Consider the following 21,017-nt stretch of genomic DNA (forward strand, 5'->3'; position numbering starts at 1 on the left):
CCTCCCTCCCTCCCTCCCTCCCTTCCTTCCTTCCTTCCTTCTTTCCTTCGAGTAGCTCTAGCTGTCTAGGAACTTACTCTGTAGACAAGACTGGCCTTGAACTCAGAGATCTGCCTGCCTCCCAAGTGCTGGGATTAAAGTCATGCACCACCACTGCTTGGCTCTTTTTTAAATTTCAAAATATCTTTCTAAAGATTATTTATTTTTCCTGTTTTTAAGGTGTTTTATTTGTATTGTAGTGTTTTTTTTTTTAATTTGACATGTAATTACACAGATGTATGAGGTGAATGCTTTTGCAGTATTTTAAAATCCTTGTAACTGGGTGGTGGCGCGCTTTGATCACCAACACTCAGATGGCCAAGGCAACTGGATTCGGGGTCAGTGTAGTCTACATATGTAATGATTTCCAGGCCAGCCAGGAATACACCTGTTTAAATAAAACAAAGTCATTGATGTGGATCCTAGGTTCCTGCAAGTTACCTGAGGAAGGGAATGAGGAAGAATTGTCAGGCTTCTTGACACTTAACAAAGAACATGGTATGAGCAGCCTGAGGGGAGGTTTACTTTGGCTCACAGTTTCAGAGATTTCAGCCCACGTCTGTAGGTCTGTAGTGGAGTAGAGAGCATCGTGGTGGCAGGAGCTGGTGGGAGAGCAGCATTGTTTGCTTTCTGGTCACCAGGAAACAGAGAGAGGAGGGGACCAGGGACAAGGCACCCTTCAAAGAAGCTCCCATAACTGACTTCCTCTGTCAGGCCCTACCCTTAAGATTCCCACCAGTTTCCAAAATAGTACTGCCTCCAAACAACAAGAGTCCATGGGGGACACATCATATCAAACATAACATGTTTCTGGCTTAGAACTTGGCTTGTAGTGAGATAGCTAGTACATGAAGTAGCTCACATTCTTCCATTCATCTATATGTTTGAATGTGTGAGGCATTAGACTATAAGCTTGAGTATCTGTATGATTATTTAAGCAAAAACTGTTTTATGATTATGCATACATGCATCAACCATTACCATCTCAGAGTTTGTTTCTCGGTGTCCTGGTGTTTCTCTGGGTATCTCCATGTCAAAACCATTTTCCCAGTACTAGTTGGCATTGTTTGGCATGCTGACAATTATAGCATCAATGGTGAGTAAAGCTATTGTGACTTAGTGTGATCAATACTGTGGTGTTACTGAGTTATACTAGTAGTGTATTCCCCATCACCAGACTCTTAGAATTGAAAAAAAAAATGCTTTTAAAAATCAAACAAACCGAGTAGGTTATGTGGTTTGGTAGTAGAGTGCTTGCCTACTATGCCCAAGGTCCTGAGTTTGATTCTACACACACACACACAAACTCAGAGTGGGGAATGTCAGGAAGAGTGACTGGTTACATTTAATGCCCTTGATGAAGCAATAAAACTTAGTGATTTGTCATCTATTCCGCCTTTGCTTAACTCCTAGAGCCTGCTGTTGGAAGTGCTTTACTGATAGCAGGCCTGATAGTTAGCTTAGAAAAGAACCTGTGCAGTCACTGAGTACAAATTAAACTAGCTGCCTTTCTAAGTGGAATGCTATTTTTACTTGAAGTAATTGCTTGGCAAAGTATGGTTATATAGAATGGATATTTGGCATACATTTTCTTGAAAATAAAGTGAGCCTGTCACTACAAGGAAAACAACTGACAGTATTCATTGCTAATGATAAAATTTGAGCTCTCAAGGGGAAATTGAATTTTGGAAAACTACTGCATTTGCCACTGTGAGTTTGACAGATTCCGTACTCAACTCCTTTGATGCGGTTGGTGTGATATGAGTAAGTGTGTTATGTTGTATCACAGTCATGAGCTGCATCAATGTTTGAAGAAGTGTGGAACTCGGTGAACTCTCATTTGTCTTGACACAGGATTTTGTGTAGCCTAGGCTGGTCTTGTAGCTCAGTGTGACCTCGAACTCCTGACCTTCCTGCCTCAAATGCTATAGGATTTCAGGTGTTTGCCACCTTACTCAGCTGAACTCAACATTTTTAAAATAACAAATGCATGGTTTTATAACGTTGTGTATGAGCAAAAAGACCAATTGGAATTGAAGTTAGACCAATGAATTTTGTCTGTTTTTTGAAATAGGATTTTATGTAGCCCAAACTTGCTTCAAACTCACTTTGTAACTGGTCTTGAACTTACTTTTCTTGTTGTTTTGAGAAAGGGTCTCAGGAATCCTAGGCTGCTCTCAAGTTCTCTATGTACTGAAGATGACCTCGAAACATCTTTCTGTTAAAACTTTTAAAGTGCCAGGATTATAGACATCTCCCACAATGCTTGGTTTATGTAGTGCTGTGAATCGAACCCAGGACTTGGGTTTTCTGCTAGGCAAACACTCTACCAATGAAGCTAGATTCCTAGTACTGACCTTTGACTTCTGTTTCTCCTGTTTTGTACCTCCCAAGTGCTGATATTACAAATGTGTACCACTGTGCTTCAAAATGACCTTGGTTTTTTGAGACAGGGTTTCTCTGTGTAGACCTTACTGTCCCTGTCTTAGAACTTGCTCTGTGAGCTTACATCAAACTTAGATCCACTTGCCTCTGTCTTCCAAGTGCTGGAATTAGAGTGCACCACCACACCTGGCCTTTGAAATGACTTTTAATAAATAAGAAATGTTCATTGTTATGGTTTCAGATTCTATATTGGAACAGCCTTTAGGGAATTGCCAGCTGGGTATGCAGTTGGTTCTCTCTTTGTGGATTAAGTTCTCTCCTTAAACCTTAACATGGTTTCTGAGAGTTGACCTCAGGTCACCAGATTTGTGCAGCAAGCACTTTACTGGCTGAACGGTCTGACCAGTCCCCTTATCATTTAATACTTATTTTATTTGTAAGTGTGTGTGTAAGAGAAGGCGAGGAACACAGGTATGTATGTGTGCCAGTGCAGATGATCATGCAAGCCAGAGGTATGAGATCCCCTTGAGCTGGAGTTAGAGGTAGTTGTGAGCTGCCCAACATGGGTGCTAGAACCTGATAGATATTGAGTTCTTTTTTAACTGCTAAGCCATCTCTCAATACCGTTCATTACCGTTTTTTACTTATTTATTTTGAGGCAGGGTCTCACTATGTAGTTCTATCCTGGAACTTGTTATGTAGTCCAGGCTGGCCTTGAAATCAGAGATATACCTGCTTCTGTCTGCCCAGTGTTGGGATTAAAGACTTGCCCCACTATACTCAACTTATCACGGTTTTATTATCTGTCTGTCTGTCTGTCTGCCTGCCTGCCTGCCTGCCTGCCTGCCTGCCTATCTACATAGCTACCTAGCTAGCTGGTTTTTCCAGACAGGGTTTCTCTATAGCTTTGGAGACTGTCTTGGAACTAGCTCTTGTAGACCAGGCTGGCCTTGAACAAGAGATCTGCCTGCCTCTTGCTTCCCAAGTGCTGGGATTAAAGGTGTACGTCACCACTGCCTGTTTTAAGCCAGTTTTAAATGACATTTTTTTTTTCTATTTCACTGGACCTGGTGGTGTATTCCTCTAATCTATGCACTAAGCAGTCTTATCTAGCTAATTTTGAGTTTAGGACTAGCATGAGCTATATTGTATGACCCTCTCTCAAATGAGTACAAGTGTGCCCAGTTCTGTGTCAGCTTGACATAGACCTAGAGTTGTTTTGGAAGAGGAACCTCAGCTAAGAAAATGCTACCACTAGATTGGCCTGTGGGTAAACTTGTAGTTTATTATCTTGATTGACGTGAGAGGACCCGGCCCACTATGGATGGTGCCACTCCTGGATCTTGGGTACATAAGAAAGCAAGCTGAACAAACAATGAGCAACAAGACAGTAAGCAGCACTCCTCCATGCTGCATCAGTTCCTACCTCTGTGTTCCTGCCTTGCTTGAGTTTCCGTGCTGACTTCCCTCCATGGTGGACTGTTAGCTCAAAGTGTAAGATGAAATAAATCTTGTCTTTGGAGTTACTTTTTGGTCATGATGTTTTTATCACAGCCATAGAAACCCCAATTAAGACAAAATTCAATATTTTCTATTTAATTTGTAATTAGTAGGTTTTTCTTTGTCCTCTTTTATAGTCCTGGGGTTCAGACCCAATATCCAAATCCTACACATAGTATTACCATCCTGGCATATAGTAGGTGTTGGGTTAGCATGGTGTATTCTCATGCTCTTCTCTTGATCCTTCCCAAACTCCCTTCCTCATTGTATGGAGTAAGTGCCTGGACATCCATGGTTGAAACGTTTATAGCACATCTGTAAGCATTACAGCTCAGATGGAAAAGTATCCTGGGAGTTGGGAGCTGAGGAATACCACAAGGTCACGCTGCACCACAAACCCCACACAAGAGATTCATTAGGAGGGAAAAAAACCCAAGGCGGGTGGCTGCCTCTGCTCAGAGATAACAGCGGAGAACTGTACATGATGGAGAACTTATAGAGTTTCTTGGTGTGTGTGTGTGTGTGTGTGTGTGTGTGTGTGTGTGTGTGTGAAAGCGTGTCAGGATGGAAATTGGTGGGATTTCATGTCCAGAGATTGGACAATTTACTCTGTAGAGTGGGGTGGCTGGGTCCAGCAGTTAGGGCAGTTAGAGTGTCTTGTGGGTGAAACCTGGAAGTTGGAGGTCCTCAGGGGAGGGCTTAATTCCCCCCTTTTTGTTTACTATTGTAAACAATCAGGTCTCAGGAAAGAGGGACAATGTTATAATTTGGCTACTTTCTGTTGAATAGAGGCCTCAAGGTCCTTTGAGCGATCTTGATTCTTTACCATCAGGGTATAGTCTGGAGTTGCTGGCCTCTAATCCTGTCATAGCAACTGATTAAAACTCTGATTCGAAATCTTTTGAATCTATTGTTGAGGAAATTTAGACAAGTTTATAAGGCAGGGTTCGACTAGTAGGATTAAGAAGAGGAGAAGGGGCTAAGAAGGGTAGTATTTCATATTGGGCTTTCAATGGGCCACTGGCCAGATGCACAAACTTTTTTACATTTTATAGATCCATCTGGAGTTGTCGATCCTGTGTTTTACTACACCTGACTGGTTGACATAGGAGCAGCAGTCCTCTCTGAAGAAGAGACAAAGACCACCTCTCTCCTGTTTGTACTAACAGAGTGAGGCCTTAATAAAATCCGAGTCATTGGAGGAAGAGAGGAAGGGTTGCCAAAGGAACTCCACTGGAGGGAGGTTCTCTAAGCCCCAAGTGGGAGCTGAGAGGCAAGAGGGAAGCCTAAGAGGGCATAGAGAAGCTCTGAGACTTCCAAGGAGGGCAGTAAGAGATCAGGTAGCTCTGAGGGAAAGGGGACAAGGAAAGATTGCAGAAGATTATTTCTTAAGAGATCAAAGGTAGCCAGGCAGTGGTGGCACACACCTTTAATCCCAGCACTGTTGGAGAAGGTGCTGCTTGTTTGGTTCCCAGCTGCCCAGCCCTGAAATAACCACACAGAAACTGTATTAATTAAATCACTGCTTGGCCCATTAGCTCTAGCTTCTTATTGGCTAACTTTTACATCTTAATTTAACCCATTTCTATTAATCTGTATATCACCACGAGGTCGTGGCCTACGAGCAAAGTTTCAGTGAATCTATCTCCAGCCGCGGATCCATGGTAGCTCTCTCTCCACCTTCCTTCTCCCAGCACTCAGTTCTGTTTTCCCTGCCTACCTAAGCTCTGCCCTATTAACAATTTCTTTTTTTTTATTAACAATTTCTTTATTCATTAATGGTAATCACAGCACACAGAGGGGACTCATACCATGAGAAACACGAGGACAGATGCCCTCATACCATGAGAAACATGAGGACAGTCAACACCCCAGTATCCTTCTTGATGGCACTTTGGATATGGTCTGGGTGGTTTATAAGGGTTTAGAGAGGCCCAAGACCAGTGACCCTCTTGACTGCATTTGAAACAGGAACCTAGAGATTCTCAGGCTTTGGGAGTCCAGGGCACCTGGGTAGTTGCTATGGCCTATCAAAGGCCTTTGCTAGCATCGGGTATTTTTTTCCAGGCTTTTCTTTCTTTTTTTAAAGATTTATTTATTATGTATACAACATTCTGCCTCCATGTTTGCCCGCATGCCACAGGAGGGTGCCAGATGTCATTACAGATGGTTGTGAGCCACCATGTAGTTGCTGGGAATTGAACCCAGGACCTCTGGAAGAGCAGCCAGTGCTCTTAACCACTGAGCCATCTCTCCAGCCCCTTTCAGGCTTTTTCATCTCTCCTGTTGTACACCTTAAAGGCATCTGCTAAGGCTTCTGCCTGTGACATCTAGGTCCTTTCTCTAGATGTTTAAGAGACTTAACATCAGGGAACTCTGGGAAAAGAAGTAGGTCATAAGGAGTTCTTTTCCATCTAGGGTCTGGGGATCCAGATTGGTATATTCTAAGAGGGCCTTTGTGAGGTGGTCTAGGAATTGACTCAGGTTTTTTCATATGTTATTGTTTTAAGAGTGGCCTTGCGAAGACCAGCCAGGAGGCAGATTACAAATTGATCCTTAGTAAGGATGCCCTCTAGGATATTGTAAGTCCATTCAGGGTCCTGATTGGGGACTACCTTGACCCTGACTGGATGGACAGCCTGTCTCTGAGAAGGAATAAAGGGAAACCAGAGAGGCTGGAGAGGAAGAGAACGCACTGCTGTTTGAAGCCGATAAGGGGGAGGTTTATTAGTGTGATCAAAAATAGAGGACGAATCACCTGGTTTGGGCCTCAGCTAGGTGGAGTTTCAGTTCTGGCTCCTAGACAGAGGACATTGGGAGGGAAGTGAGAGATGCACCAGCCAGTGAAGAGTGTGTGCTGGGTGTGTGTGTGTGGGTGTTGGAACTGACCTACTCCTGGTGTCTGCCAGTACTGCTAGATCTGGCTTCTGGCGTCCACTTTACAACAAACTTACATATTCATCAGTGGTAACTTAAAAGACAGGAGGAAGGAAGTTTACACTGTGTGTGTGTGTGTGTGTGTGTGTGTGTGTGCGTGCGTAGTGGGGGAGTAGAAAAGACAAAAATAGGGCTTGAAGCAGAGAAAAGAGAAATAGGGAATGGGAACTCTCTTTGCATTTCCCTAATCACTTACAGTAAAAGTCCCAAATAATATTAGGATCTAGGAAGGTACCATTAGGTGACCTTTTGGATTGATTATCTAAGGGATATTGAAGCCAAATTTTATTGCAAAAGTAAATAAATTTAGGTCCCTTCAGGTAGGGTGCCAAGTGTAGAGGCTAGGGGTTTTCTAAGAGGCATCCCAAATGGGAGGGTATGGAAGTCACAGACAGTCTCGTGAATGAGAGAAGGAAGATGTCACTGCAGCCTGTAGTAGTGAGAGTCCCCAGGACTCAGAGGACCAAACGAGGACCAAACTGTTGAGTGGGTCATCACCATATTCAGCGGAGATCAGGTGCTTAGCCTGACTAAGCTAGCTGTTGGTGCCTGTTGCCAGGGCTTTCATAGAGGTGAGGAGAGAACAGAATCTGAGCTCCAGGAGGAGGGTCTCATCTACAGGAAAGGGTTGGAAATGGGGTCCCAATAGTCACAAGGGTTTAGAGGAGCTGTGGGATTACAGGCAGCTCTGAAGAGAAGGCTTTCCCAACAGAAATGTTAAAACTTGTGTCCAGCGGGGAAGGGTTTTCTCAGCAAAATGCTACAGCTTTGCTCTAGCAGAGCTCTTCCTCTGCTCTGCTCTGCTCTGCTGTGAAGGGAAGATGGGAGAAGAGGGTGGGAAGGGGTGCAGGTTCTGGTTTGGCCTGAGGGATCTGCATTATTGCTGCTCCAAGGATCTGGGAATGGGGTCAGGTGAAGAGGGTTGTGTTCCTTCTCCTCCAAGAGTACCAGAGGAGTGTCAGACATTCAAAGGTTGCTTCCTCAGACTCAGGAAAATGTTTGCACAGATCAAAGGAGAAACTTACCTAGTTCCTGCTGATGGATGGGTTGCTGAGCAATTGGTGAGCCGGAAGGTAAGTCTGTTACAGGTGGTCTAGAGATGAGGGGTAGGGTCCCAGTGCAACTTAGGCCCTGGGGAAATGCAGGCACTAGGAGAACCTATTCGAGTCATGACAGAGCAGCATTTTCCTTAATTGAGAACCATATTTTCTTGTCTCTGCACATGAAGTTGGTCAATGTGTTAGTGTTTTAAATTCTAGAATTTTAAATTAAATTAAACTAAACTTAATACTGGGTCCAAATTTTAAAACAGTGTAAGTTAGATTTGTTATTTTTAGTATTCATGTTAACAAGAAGGAGCTTTTTGAAGCCTATATCCGTATGTTTCATAAAATGTGGTAGGACATAGATGGGAATGACGTATAAATCATCTATCAAGAAGTGAAACCATGGTAACCCTTTCAAAATGTTAAGTTTGTACATTGCTTGAAGGAAAATGGAATCTCTGTTTACATATAATCACAATATTTTGTCATCTTTTGAGAGCGTAGTGTAATCAGCATGATGGAATGGAGACTGAGAGATGAAGGTGATAGCTGGAGGGGCTGGTGCTACAGATCTCTTTCCAGTTGTCTTATGTTGAGAAATAAATAAAAGATGAGAAATTGGGAGGGAGATGATTATGGAGAAGGATGCAGCCAACCTGATTTACTACTTTGAGTTAAAACTGTCTAACTAGGTTTTCTGGTTGAACTAGGTGTTGTTGACAGATTGCTAATCTACCAGTTGGTTATTTTGTGTCTTCATTTCTGTCTTCTTGTCCTTGTTTGTTTGCTTTTAAGGGCTATGTCTCTTTGTTGTCCAGGCTCTGGGACTCACTGTGTAGTAACCCTAATCTGACTTCTCACTTATGGCAAAGCTCCTGCCTCCGTCTCTCAGTTACTAGACTTTAGAGATATGAGTGACTGTGCCCAACCTGTAAACCATTTTTTTTTTTTTTTTTTTTGGTTTTTCGAGACAGGGTTTCTCTGTGGTTTTGGAGCCTGTCCTGGAACTAGCTCTTGTAGACCAGGCTGGTCTTGAACTCACAGAGATCCACCTGCCTCTGCCTCCCAAGTGCTGGGATTAAAGGCATGCGCCACCACCGCCCAGCCCTGTAAACCATTTCTAACGGGAAAGATTAGAAGTGGTCCACAGTTTAGAATCCAGTCGTATTGAATAATCTGACTTCAATAATAATGGATAAAATATTTTTATTTTAATATGCTTTTCTTATGTATCTGATTTATTGTTGGTTTTCTTGTGAAGGGTAGTCTCATTTTGCATCCTAGCAGGCCTGGAACTTACTATGTAGACCAGGCTGATCATGAAACTCATTATGTAGACCAGGCTGGGTTGGAACTCACTTTGTAGATTGCAGGCTTCCATCAGTCCTCCTGCTTCCTAGAATCACTGTGCCTGACTTTAGTGTATATAATTATAGAATTCTAGTTCATACTTGGTTTTATAGTGAGATTAGATAAAGACTCACAGTACAGAGTCTGCTTTGACTGAAACTACTGCAGCACGCTTGAATGAGAGCTGGGGGGGGCTCTCATTCTTGGTTAAAATGTAGATATAACTTCTAATAAGGAAGGTCATAGCTAATGAGAATATAAAACTGGTACTTTCTGTTTAATTGCAGAGTGGACTTTTTCACTTGTGTAGTTGGGAATACGTAGGTGTGTGTAAGTTTTATATATCTACAAAGGAGGTTGAGGGTGATGATGTCTTTGAAATGACAGACATCCCATTCCTCAATACAATTCCTTGAGAACATGTAGAGAATCATTTCTGAAAGCTTAGTATCTAAATGGCAGTCTATGAGAAAGGAAATAAAAAAAGGAGGACTTGTTAGAAACTCTCCAAGACATGCATCTCTGAATGTAAAAGCTCAACAGTTACTAGGTCTTGTAGAAACAAGCCAAAAAAAATCATTGCTGAGGCATGATGCTATGAAATTTCAGAATACCTAAAGAGGAAATTCTACCAGCTTCCAGATGGGGGATATATAGGTAATCATAAAGGATTATAGATGAACAGTATGGCGGCTGTTTGTTTGTTTGAGATAGTGTCTCCTGGAACACAGACTAGTGTCTTTGAACTTCTGATCCCCCACTCTACCACCTCCCAAGTACTGGGATTATAGGCATGTGCCACAAAGTCTAGTATTTTAGCTTTTTAAAAAATGTTTATTTATATATTATATGTATGAGTGTTCTGCCTGAATGCATGCATACATGCCTCCTCCACTCAAGAGATCAAAAGAAGGAGTCAGATTTCCCTAGAACTGGAGTTAAAAGATGCTGGTGAACCACCATGTGGATGGTGGGAATTGAACCTGGGCCCTCTATAAGACCATCAAGTACTTTTAACTGCTGAGCTTTCTCCTTTTTGTTTTGGTTTGCTTTGCTTTGCTTTGCTTAGTTTTTTTGAGACAGGGTTTCTCCATAGCTTTTGGTTCTTGTCCTGGAACTAGCTCTTGTAGACCAGGCTGGCCTCGAACTCATGTAGATCCGCCTGCCTCTGCCTCCTGAGTGCTGGGATTAAAGGCATGCGCCACCACCGGCTAGTCTAACCTTTTTAATACCAGCACTGGAAATAGAAAATAAGGAAATGTCTTAAATTCTACTAAAAATTTTCTCTCTAAAATTCTTTACTGAGCCAAACTCAAGAATTGAGTGTGAGGAAGTATTGATTTTATAATAATGCAAGATATAAAAAGACACCTCCCATGCTCCTTTCTCAGAAGTCTACTGAAGGAAAAGCCCCACTAAGAAGAGAAGCAAAAAGAAGAATCACAGTGATGAGGAAATGGGGTTCAATGTGGGATACACATGGGAGTTCCTGGGACATAATAAAGGGAAATTTTGTGACCATAGTGTGCACTAGGCTCAGATCTAACTGTCCACTTTGTAGCCTTGTAGCAGGCTACTGGAGCTATGTTTTTAGGAAGAAAGACAGTGCTATAATTTTAGAACACCAGAGTCTGAAATAAGAAGATACTGAATTTGAAGCTAGTCTGAGCTACATAGCAAGTTTCAGATTAGCTTGGGCTGTATGGGAGAAAACCCTGTTTAAAAACAAATACAACAAGACAACTCAAAACAAAACAAGATCAGAAAAAAAAAGAAAAGAAATAAAAGATAGAAAACAAAACCAATCAAAATCAAACAGCTTTCCTTCATATAATTGAATATATTGAGAGGAAAGTTTGACTATGTGGATGAATGGACAGTAGGTACATAGAATACTAATCAAGCACAAAATGGTGGATATTAAATATAAAGAGAGCAAAATTATATGAAAAGAAAGCATAATTATGATATACTTTTGGTTCAGCATTTTATATATTTTATTTACAGATGTAATAATGTAAGCAGAGACAATTGATTCAATCACAAATTATAATGAGATGGTAGGTGATGAGATTTGACAGCTGAAAACATTACCTCTTATAATTGGAAGTCAATAGATACCTTCAAGGAAAAATGAACAGACTGCTCTACAAATGATGAGAAAGCTAAAAATCGAAGCTGCAGCTAGGAACTAGTGTTTCTTGTAAAATTATTAGGATTTTAGAAGTTTTTGTGTATGGGCCAGGTGGTGGTAGTGCAGCCTTTAATGCCAGCACTTGGGAAGCAGAAGCAGGTTGATCTCTGAACTCAAGCCACCTTGGTCTACAGAGTGAGTTCCAGGACAGCCAGAACTGCATAGAGATACCTTGTCTCAAAAAACAAACAAACAAAAAGCAAAAAAAAAAAACCCAACAAAATAAATATACATTGGCTAGATAGATGTCTCTATGGTTAAGACCACTTGTTCTTGCAGAGGACCCAGGTTCAATTCCCATGATCCATGTTAGCTCATAACAATCTATAGCTCTGGTTTCAGATGATTCAATACCCACTTTTGACATCCATGGGCACCAGGCATGCGCATGGTACAAATACATACATGGATGTAGAACACTCATACATGCAACTAAAATAAAAAAAAAATTAAAAAAATATACACATGGAGCTAGAGAGAATGCAGTGGCTAAAACCAGCTTGCTGCCCAGAGGATCTGTGTTTAATTACCAGCATCCACATCAGATGGCTCACAACTGGTTATAACTCCAGTTCCAGGGGATCTGATGACCCCCTCTGTGTTTGATTACCTGATCCACATGCAGGTATACATCAAATATATAAAATTATTAAAGAATTTTAAAGTGGTGCATATGTCTGTCTGATAAAAAAAAAATAACACTTTAGGAAGACTTCCTTCACAGAATTCTGTGCAGAATATATACACTTTTCAACCATTTTTAATCCCTTGGGATTCTAAGAACTAGATCATCCAAAGATGCAGTCAGCAGAATACTGGAATTCCCTAGGAAGTGATGATTTCTAGTAGCTATCATGGTTAACATTATCCTTAGTTGTAAATACTCCTTTTATTTTAGTCGTAACAATTGAAGAATTTTAAGCACATTGCATATTAAAATATATTTTATTTCAGCATCTCAGAAGTATTTAAATGTTATAGTTTTCTTGTATGTTGTCAACACTTCCACATTATGAATTAATTGCTGCATGCTTCTCTGAGCCTTTCATTTGAATGATGCTTCAGATGGCTGGACCTTTTCCGCCCCCTTCTTCAGTTCTCTTAAAATACAGTGCTGATTATGGTCCCCCAAGAGTATGCAAAATCTGTTCTAGTAATAGCAAGGAACACCACCTGGCCTTCCGCTGTGCAAGATCAGGTGCAGTGAATGGTTAATGGAACACACACACTTCTTAGCCAGAACTTTTTTTAAAAGTTCAATTACTGAAGCTTGAACTGGAAATTGAGCTAAACTATATTCATTTTTAATTAATTCCTCCCCCCCATTAAAAGACATGTGGCTTGTTTCCTTAAATATCTGTAAAATTGTGAAAATATATTTGAAGTAAAATTAGTTGTGGACATTCAGACATTCAGCAGATTTTTTGCTTTCTGTGTGAAAAAATGATGATACCTGTCTCAAAAACACAATGATAAGTTTTTTTTTTTTAAAAAAATAAACCCAAACTAGAAACCTTGACTTGTTAATAGCAGCTGTCTTTTGAGAGCATGCTATGAAAGTATTTGTTTAATGGTTGCTAGTGTCTACTTTTTTTTTGAGGCAGTCAAAATATAATTGACAGCTGTCAAGTTTATTTTGTCATTTAACTTTTTCTTTGATCCTTCAAACAAGAAATTTGATTTTAAGTAAATTGTCAATGTGTTTTTCATAGAAATACAATAATGCATCTGTGCTACATTTTTAATCTTGTACTCACAATTAATGACAAAGGCATCACTGAAATTGTGCTAATTATTGAATTGTTTTTCAATAATTTTAATTCACTTTTTGTGACTTAGAGATTTGAATTGAAAGATATTAATCTAAAATTTAATGCTGTTTTCCCCTTTTTAAGAACAAACACATTTGCCTATGTGACTGACTGCTAGTGTTAATTGACTGACTCTAGAATCACCTGGAAAATGGGCCTCTGGACATGCCTGTGGGAAGTATCTTGACTTAATTGATGTGGGAAGACCTGCCCACTGTGGGCAACTCCATTTCCTGGCCGTTAAGTAAATTGTCAATGTGTTTTTCATAGAAATACAATAATGCATCTGTGCTACATTTTTAATCTTGTACTCACAATGACAAAGGCATCACCGAAATTGTACTAATTATTGAATTGCTTATTAAAGAATCCAGCAGTGGGTCCTGGATTTTATAAATGGAAAAAGGGAGTTGAGCAGCATAAATGTATTCATTGCTCTCTGCTCTCAGTTGTGAATGTCGTGTGGCCAGCTTCTTTAAGTGCCTGTCATCTTCCCCACTCTAATAGGCTTTACCATCAAGTTTTCAGCCAGTATAGACCCTTTCTCTTAAGTTGGTTTTTGTCAGAGCATTTTATAACAAGAACAGGAAAAGAAACTAAGACAGTGTGATGTTTGAATGAGATTGTTCCCCATAGGCTCAGATGTTTGAATTCTTGGTCCCCAGTTGTTTGCTAGCTTTAGAAAGTGTGGCCTTGCTAGAGGAAGCATGTCACTGGAGATGGGCCTTGAGAGTTGAAAGCCTCATCCCATTTCGAGTTTGCTCTCTCTGCTTCTTGCTTACAGTTTGGGATGTGATCTCTCATCTGTTCCTGCTGCCTGCAGTCAATTCTCTGCCATGATGGATGGAATCTTATCCCTCTGGAACCATAAGCCTACATAAACCCTTCCTTCTATAAGTTGCCTTGGTCATGGTGTTGTTTTTTTTTTGTTTTTGTTTTTCAAGACAGGGTTTCTCTGTGGAGCCTGTCCTGGAACTAGCTCTTGTAGACCAGGCTGGACTCGAACTCCCAGAGATCCGCCTGCCTCTGCCTCCCGAGTGCTGGGATTAAAGGCGTGCGCCACCACCGCCCGGCTTGGTCATGGTGTTTTATCACAGCAATAGGAAAGTAAGACCAGCCAACTCCAGTTTGTTATTACTAATCCTTGATGTTTGATTTTTTTTATTTCATTACAAACAGAAGATCATTGAGATAATAGGATCTCCCAATGTAGCTCAAGTTGGCCTTAAACTCAAGTTCCCTCACTCTCAACCTCCCAAGTGCAGTAGTACAGATGTCCAATTTAAGATTTACAGTGCATTACTGGAAGAATCGATTTAGTGCTTAAGAGCACATGCTGCTGCTCTTTGAGAGGATCCAAGTTTTGTTCTGAGTGTCCTTATTGGGCACCTCACAGTACCTATAACTCTTTCCACAGGATCCAGTGCCCTCTCTTGACCTCTGCAGGCTTCCTCACTTGACAGGGTGTAGTAGGAAGCCGCTTGTTCATTTCCCAGCTGCCCAGACTCCCAAAATAACCACACAGAAACTGTATTAATTAAATCACAGCTTGGCCTATTAGTTCTAACTTCTTACTGGCTAGCTTTTACATCTTAATTTAACCCATTTCCATTATTTTATATTTTACCATAAGGCTCGTGGCCTACTGGCAAGGTTCCACATGTCTGTCTCTGGAAGCGGCTCCATGGCTTCTCTCTGATTCCGCCTCCTTTCTCCCAGCATTCAGTTTAGTTTTCCCTGCCTACCGCTGGCCCAAGACAGGTTTTTGTTTGTTTGTTTTATTAACCAATCTACTGGGGCAGGCTGGCGAAGCTGGACCTGAAGGTGGGAAACAGTGGAGTGACTGACAGCTTTGATTGACCAGCTGTCTTGCAGCTTGAGTTGTTCTTTCATTGGTCACGTTTGGGGGCTGTTCTGCTACCTGAAAGGACTTTCTAATGTAGCGGATCTCAGTCTGTGGCTTGCAACCTATAAGGAGCGTTGAATGAACTTTTCACAGGGATCACCTAAGACTATCAGAAACCACAGATTTTTATATCATGATTCATAACATTAGCAGAATTACAGCTATGAAGTAGCAAAGAAAATAATTTTATGTTTGGGGGAACACCAAAACATGAAGAACTGTGCTTAAGGGCTGCAGCATTAGGAAGGTTGAGAACCGTTGCTCCAATGGGTTGGCTGAGAAAAGGTATTTGTATAAGTCATACAGGAAGGTAGGGAGGCCTTGTAGCCACTGTGTGTTGGTATTTGGTATGAATCTAGAGAATCCAATAGTTTAGGAAATGGAGAATTTAATGAATGGGAAGCTTGCAGGTATGTGTTCATCCTGGCATTTCCTGTCATCCTTTCAGAGACAGGGCTTCTTCCATAAGTAGTAGTGTGGGTAGGGTTGACCCTTCCTCTTTGGTTCCCTTTTCTGTTGCTTTAAAATGGAAGGTTCTGTTTAGATTTCCATTTCCTGTTCTTAGAAGGGGTGGAGAATAGAAGCAGTGATGAAATAAATTGTGAACCTAAGATTAATAAAGGTAAGTAGATTTCTGTTATTAGCTGCATGTATTACAGTGTACAGATGGAATTCTTGATGTCTAAGTGGGAATCGAGAGTTTTAGTATCTGGGACTGCTAGCTAGCAATATAACAGCACAGACTAAGAGACAGGCCTCAGGAAAATAGCAATTGTTCCTTGCATTCCAGAGTTAATACAGAGAGTCTAATTTGGTAATGTGTCTGGGGTTTGAGGTGGGATGTTTGGTTTGAATGTACTTAGTTTTTTTTCCCCAAGAAGGCAGGAATGCTCTTACTATTCTGCCATCTATTGTAGTAATAGGAGCAGTGGGCTGTGTCCCGCCACCCAGCTAGCTTTACCCGAAATAATTACACAGAAACTGTATTCTTTTAAACACCGCTTGGCCCATTTCTATCTAGCCTCTTCTCGGCTAACTCTCGCACCTGGACTAGCCCATTTCTAGTGTAGCCCACGAAGTGGCTTACCAAGGAGATTCTAGCCTACGTCCATCCTGGGTTGGAGCTTCATCGCGTGTGCCTCAGAGAATAGAGCTCTCGTGTCCGCCCTGGAGATGGGAGCATGTCGTCTCTGCTCCAGAGCACAGAGCTGTCGAGTCTCTGTCTGAGGTGTCTTACCTCACTTCCTCTTCCTCCCAGCATTCTTTTCTGTTTACCCACCTATGTTCTAAGCTATGAGCCCAAGCAGTTTGTTTATTACTTAACCAATGAAATCAACAGATTGATATATGACACTCCCACATCAGTCTATGCTTCTGGAAAATTAGTAAGTACTTGCTAATGTCACTCAGTGGTAGGGATAAAGTGAGATGTGGTCCTGCGTAGTGTAAACTTGATCCTGTATCCTTTATAGAAACTTATGCATATTACTTTTAAAGTTTCTCTATTATTAATTGGATAAGCTTTGTTTAGAATAGTAAGGATGTTAAATGGGCTGGTATTTAAGCAAACCACATGAAGAGGCTAAATAAAAGTTGTTTAGAATTGTAAATTATGTATCAGATACTAATATTCTACATTTTAATTTTTTTCTCTAAGCAAATGGTTATGAGCCTTAGAGTTTCTGAACTCCAAGTACTGTTGGGCTACGCTGGGAGGAACAAGCACGGACGCAAACACGAACTTCTTACAAAAGCCTTGCATTTGTTAAAGGCTGGCTGTAGTCCTGCTGTACAAATGAAAATTAAAGAACTCTACAGGCGGCGTTTCCCTCAGAAAATTATGACGCCTGCGGACTTGTCTATCCCCAACGTACATTCAAGTCCTATGCCAGCGACTCTGTCACCATCTACCATTCCACAACTCACCTATGATGGTCACCCTGCATCATCCCCACTACTCCCTGTTTCTCTTCTGGGACCTAAACATGAACTGGAACTCCCACATCTCACATCAGCACTGCACCCAGTCCATCCGGATATAAAGCTGCAAAAGCTACCATTCTATGACCTACTGGACGAGCTGATCAAACCCACCAGTTTAGGTAAGATATGAGACCATTCGGTTACTGCTGTGGTTAGCATTTTCATTTTAGACTTTCAATCTGACCCAGTTTTATACTTTTTTTTATTTTTATTTTACAGTTTTTTAAATTGATATTTATTGAGCTCTACATTTTTCTCTGTTCCCTTCCCTGCCTCTCCTCTCCCCTTCAACCCTCCCCCAAGGTCCCCATGCTCCCAATTTACTCAGGAGATCTTGTCTTTTTTTACTTTCTACTTCCCATGTAGATTAGACCTATGTAAGTATCTCTTAGTGTCCACATTGTTGTCTAAGTTTTCTGGGATTGTGGTTTGTAGGCTGGCCTTCTTTGCTTTATGATTAAAAACCACCTATGAGTGAGTACATGTGATAATTGTCTTTCACTCAAAATAATGTTTTCTAGCTCCATCCATTTTCCTGCAAAATTCAAGCTGTCGTTATTTTTTTCTGCTGAGTAGTACTCAATTGTGTAAATGTACCACATTTTTCTTATCCATTCTTTGGTTGAGGGGCATTTAGGTTGTTTCCAGGTTCTGGCTATGACAAACAAAGCTGCTATGAACATAGTTGAGCACATGTCCTTGTGTCACGATTGAGCATCCTTTGGATATATACCCAAAAGTGGTACTACTGGGTCTTGAGGAAGTTTGTTTCCCAATTTTCTGAGAAATCGCCACGTTGACATCCAAAAGGGTTGGTACCAATTTGCATTCCCACCAGCAATGCAGAAGTGTTCCCTTTTCCCCACAACCTCTCCAGCATAAGTTGTCATCGGTGTTTTTGATCTTGGCCATTCTTACAGATGTAAGATGGAATCTCAGAGTTGTTTTGATTTGCATTTCTCTGATGACTAAGGATTTTGAACATTTCCTTAATTGTCTTTCAGCCATTTTAGATTCCTCTGTTGAGAGTTCTCTGTTTAGGTCTGTACTCCATTTTTTTTTTTTTTGGATTATGTGTTCTTTTGGTGTCCAATTTCTTGAGTTCTTTGTATGTTTTAGACAAAGGTGACCAATAGTTTTGGACACAATAAATACTAAGTTTAAAACACGGTTTCACCATATAAGCTCTGGCTGTCCTGTACCTTGCTGTTCTTGAACTCACAAGGATCCTCCTGTCTCTGTCTCTAGAACCATTGGATTATAGGTATGTTCTACTGTGGCTGGCTTCTAATTAAAATTGAAAGCAAATCACCACCAGTCTCTTGATTCTGTTCTTAATTTTCAGCAGTCAATGACATCTAAAACAGACTCACCAGTTTTGATTACTTGAATGTATAAATGGTTTTAATTATCATGAAAGGAAATTTGAGCTTTGATGTTGTAGTCAACATTCAGCTGCTGTTTTCCAAATGGAGACATGTACATTAGTCATACACATGTGGTATACAAGTTCCTATTCATGTGTATTATGAGTTGTAGAAGTTTCTGTTAGTAGGTTTCTCATCTTGAGATTTCCTTGTCAAAGTATAGAGTTCAACATATTTATTATCAGTTTTAGTTGCTACAATGTCATCTACTTTATTAATGTGAACCACAGTTGACTTTGGTGTGATTTTTTTTTTTTTTTTGGTGCCTTTAGTAGAATATACTCTAATAGCAAACTTTTTCTGGATGCTGACTTCTTAGAAGTCAGTGCTTAGCAAATTGTGACTGGCAGCTAATTCTAGTGGTTTGGTTTTGTGTGACATTTATGTAAGAATTTTGTTGTCTGAGGCAGGCTCTCACTCTGTGACTCTGATGCCCTAGTACTGCTCACAGCAGTCTGCTGCGTCTGCCTGCTAGGTGCTAAGATTACACATGGGAGCCACTATCCCCAGCTCAAATTTTTCAATATATTCCTAAAATGTAAACAAAGCTAATGAATATATAAATAACAGATCATGTGTGCCCCAGAGCCTAAAGTATTTCCTGTCTGACTTTTATAGAAATGTTTGTTGGTTCCTGTCATTAATATTAAACATCTCAGTTTGAGGAATTGTTGAATATTGAGGACAAGTTTTAGAAAAGGTGGGGTGTTTTGGGGGTTGAGGTATGATGTTGTCTAGGCTGGCCTAGTATTCTTCAAGAAGCAGAGTATGACATTGAATTCTTGATCTTCCTCTTTACCTTCTAAGCTGGAATTACAGGTGTGTACCACCAGTCTTTTGGAGAGGATTGTTTTAAATTAGATTTTAAATTTTTTTCTTTGAGAACTTTATGTATACAATGTATTTTGATCATATCCATCCTCTCTCCTTCAACTCTCCTTGGATCCTCTTCGATATATTTCCTTCCTTTTTGTTGGTGTGGGTCCATGATTTTTGAGAGCATTGCTGAAATTCTGTCATTGAATAAGGAAGTTCTTGGTTTTAATTGCATTTAGTAGAATTTCTAAGAATAAATGAAGATACAGAATATATTTTCAAACAACATGAATTTTATTATATGAATTTATTGAATTTATTTTTACATTTGTGTGTGTATGTGTGTGTATAGACGTGTGTACTCCCTTCAAACACATGTTACAGCATGCATAGGAAGTCAGAGAGTTGATTTTACTATGCAAATCCTCAGAATCAAATTTAGGTGGTCAGGCTTGAAGGCAAGTGCCCTTACCTGCTGAGCCATCTTACCTAGTCTGACAAACATGAAGTTTATAACACCATTTTATTCTTTAAATTTTTTTGAGATTTATTTATTTTATTTTTATGAGTACTTTGCCTACACATGGGTGCCTAGTATCAGTGGGGCTCAGAAGAGACTTTTAGATTCCCTAGAACTAGAGTTACTGGTTGTGAGCCACCCTCTGGATGCTGGGAATTGAACCCAGGTGTAAACGGAGGTGGTGCTTTTGTTTCCCAGCTGCCCAGTCCTTAATATAAATTTCAAAATGTTTGGCCTATTTCTCATACTTATTGTTAACTAGCTCCTAATTTTAAATTAATAAATTTCTATTAATTTATATATTGCCATGTGACTCGTAGCCTTTCCTGTGGTCTTGCTACTCTGGCTGTTTCCACTGACTGGCATCTCCTGACTCTGCCCTTCTTCCTCTGAGTTCTCACTTAGATTGTTCGCTTAATCTTATCCTGCCTGGATATTGGTCAAACAACTTTTATTATTAACCAATGAGAGGAATACATAGTCACAGCATACAGAAAGATCATACCATAGCATTTCTCCCTTTCTGTCTAATCAAAAGAGAAGGTTTTAACTTTAACATAGTAAAATTACATACAGCAAAACAGTTATCAAGTAAGAATTGCAGTTACAATATTTAGTCTATTTGTATTTGACAAAATTAGAGAAAATATTATCTATCCTATCTTGGCGAGCTTAAAGTTTTATATCTAATTTACTTTTTATCATAACTAAGAAAAGCTATAATTATCTAGTTTTGAACTCCATCAAAGACCTGAGAAGAAAATAATAATACCTGAGTAAGCAGGAAGTACAGGCAAGCAACTTCCTAAAATGTAGGAAATGATAGAAACAATTGGCTTCCTGGACAGTCATTCACATTTCCTCTGTAATGTTGGGACATCCATCCTTGGCCTACAGGCATAGCGTGTCTGACAGACTTTCCTGTGAAGCAGGGAAATTGGAAGGACTGGCCTACCATGTCTTGGCAAAGCTTGGCAGATGCCTTTCTTGTATTCTGCTGGTTCAGTTTAGATAGTAACTGTAAGCAACTGAAGCAAGGACAGTTTCTTTGCCCACTAGCTTTTGCCATAAAATAAACTTCATACAGAGGGTTGTTTTTTTTG

At 40.4% G+C, this 21,017-nt stretch overlaps 1 protein-coding gene across 2 annotated transcripts in view; it reads left to right on the forward strand.

Moving 5' to 3' along the window:
* Positions 1–21,017, forward strand: part of Pias1 (protein inhibitor of activated STAT 1) — a 124,338-nt gene that overhangs the window by 11,003 nt on the left and 92,318 nt on the right. For both annotated transcript variants that reach the window (XM_005347795.2, XM_026779130.1), the window contains exon 2: positions 16,826–17,270. In XM_005347795.2, the coding sequence (XP_005347852.1) occupies positions 16,826–17,270 (445 nt within the window). The remainder of the gene's footprint in view (positions 1–16,825; positions 17,271–21,017) is intronic.

The sequence above is a fragment of the Microtus ochrogaster genome, chromosome 5, assembly GCF_000317375.1.
Source record: "Microtus ochrogaster isolate Prairie Vole_2 chromosome 5, MicOch1.0, whole genome shotgun sequence".
NCBI classification, from domain to species: domain Eukaryota; kingdom Metazoa; phylum Chordata; class Mammalia; order Rodentia; family Cricetidae; genus Microtus; species Microtus ochrogaster.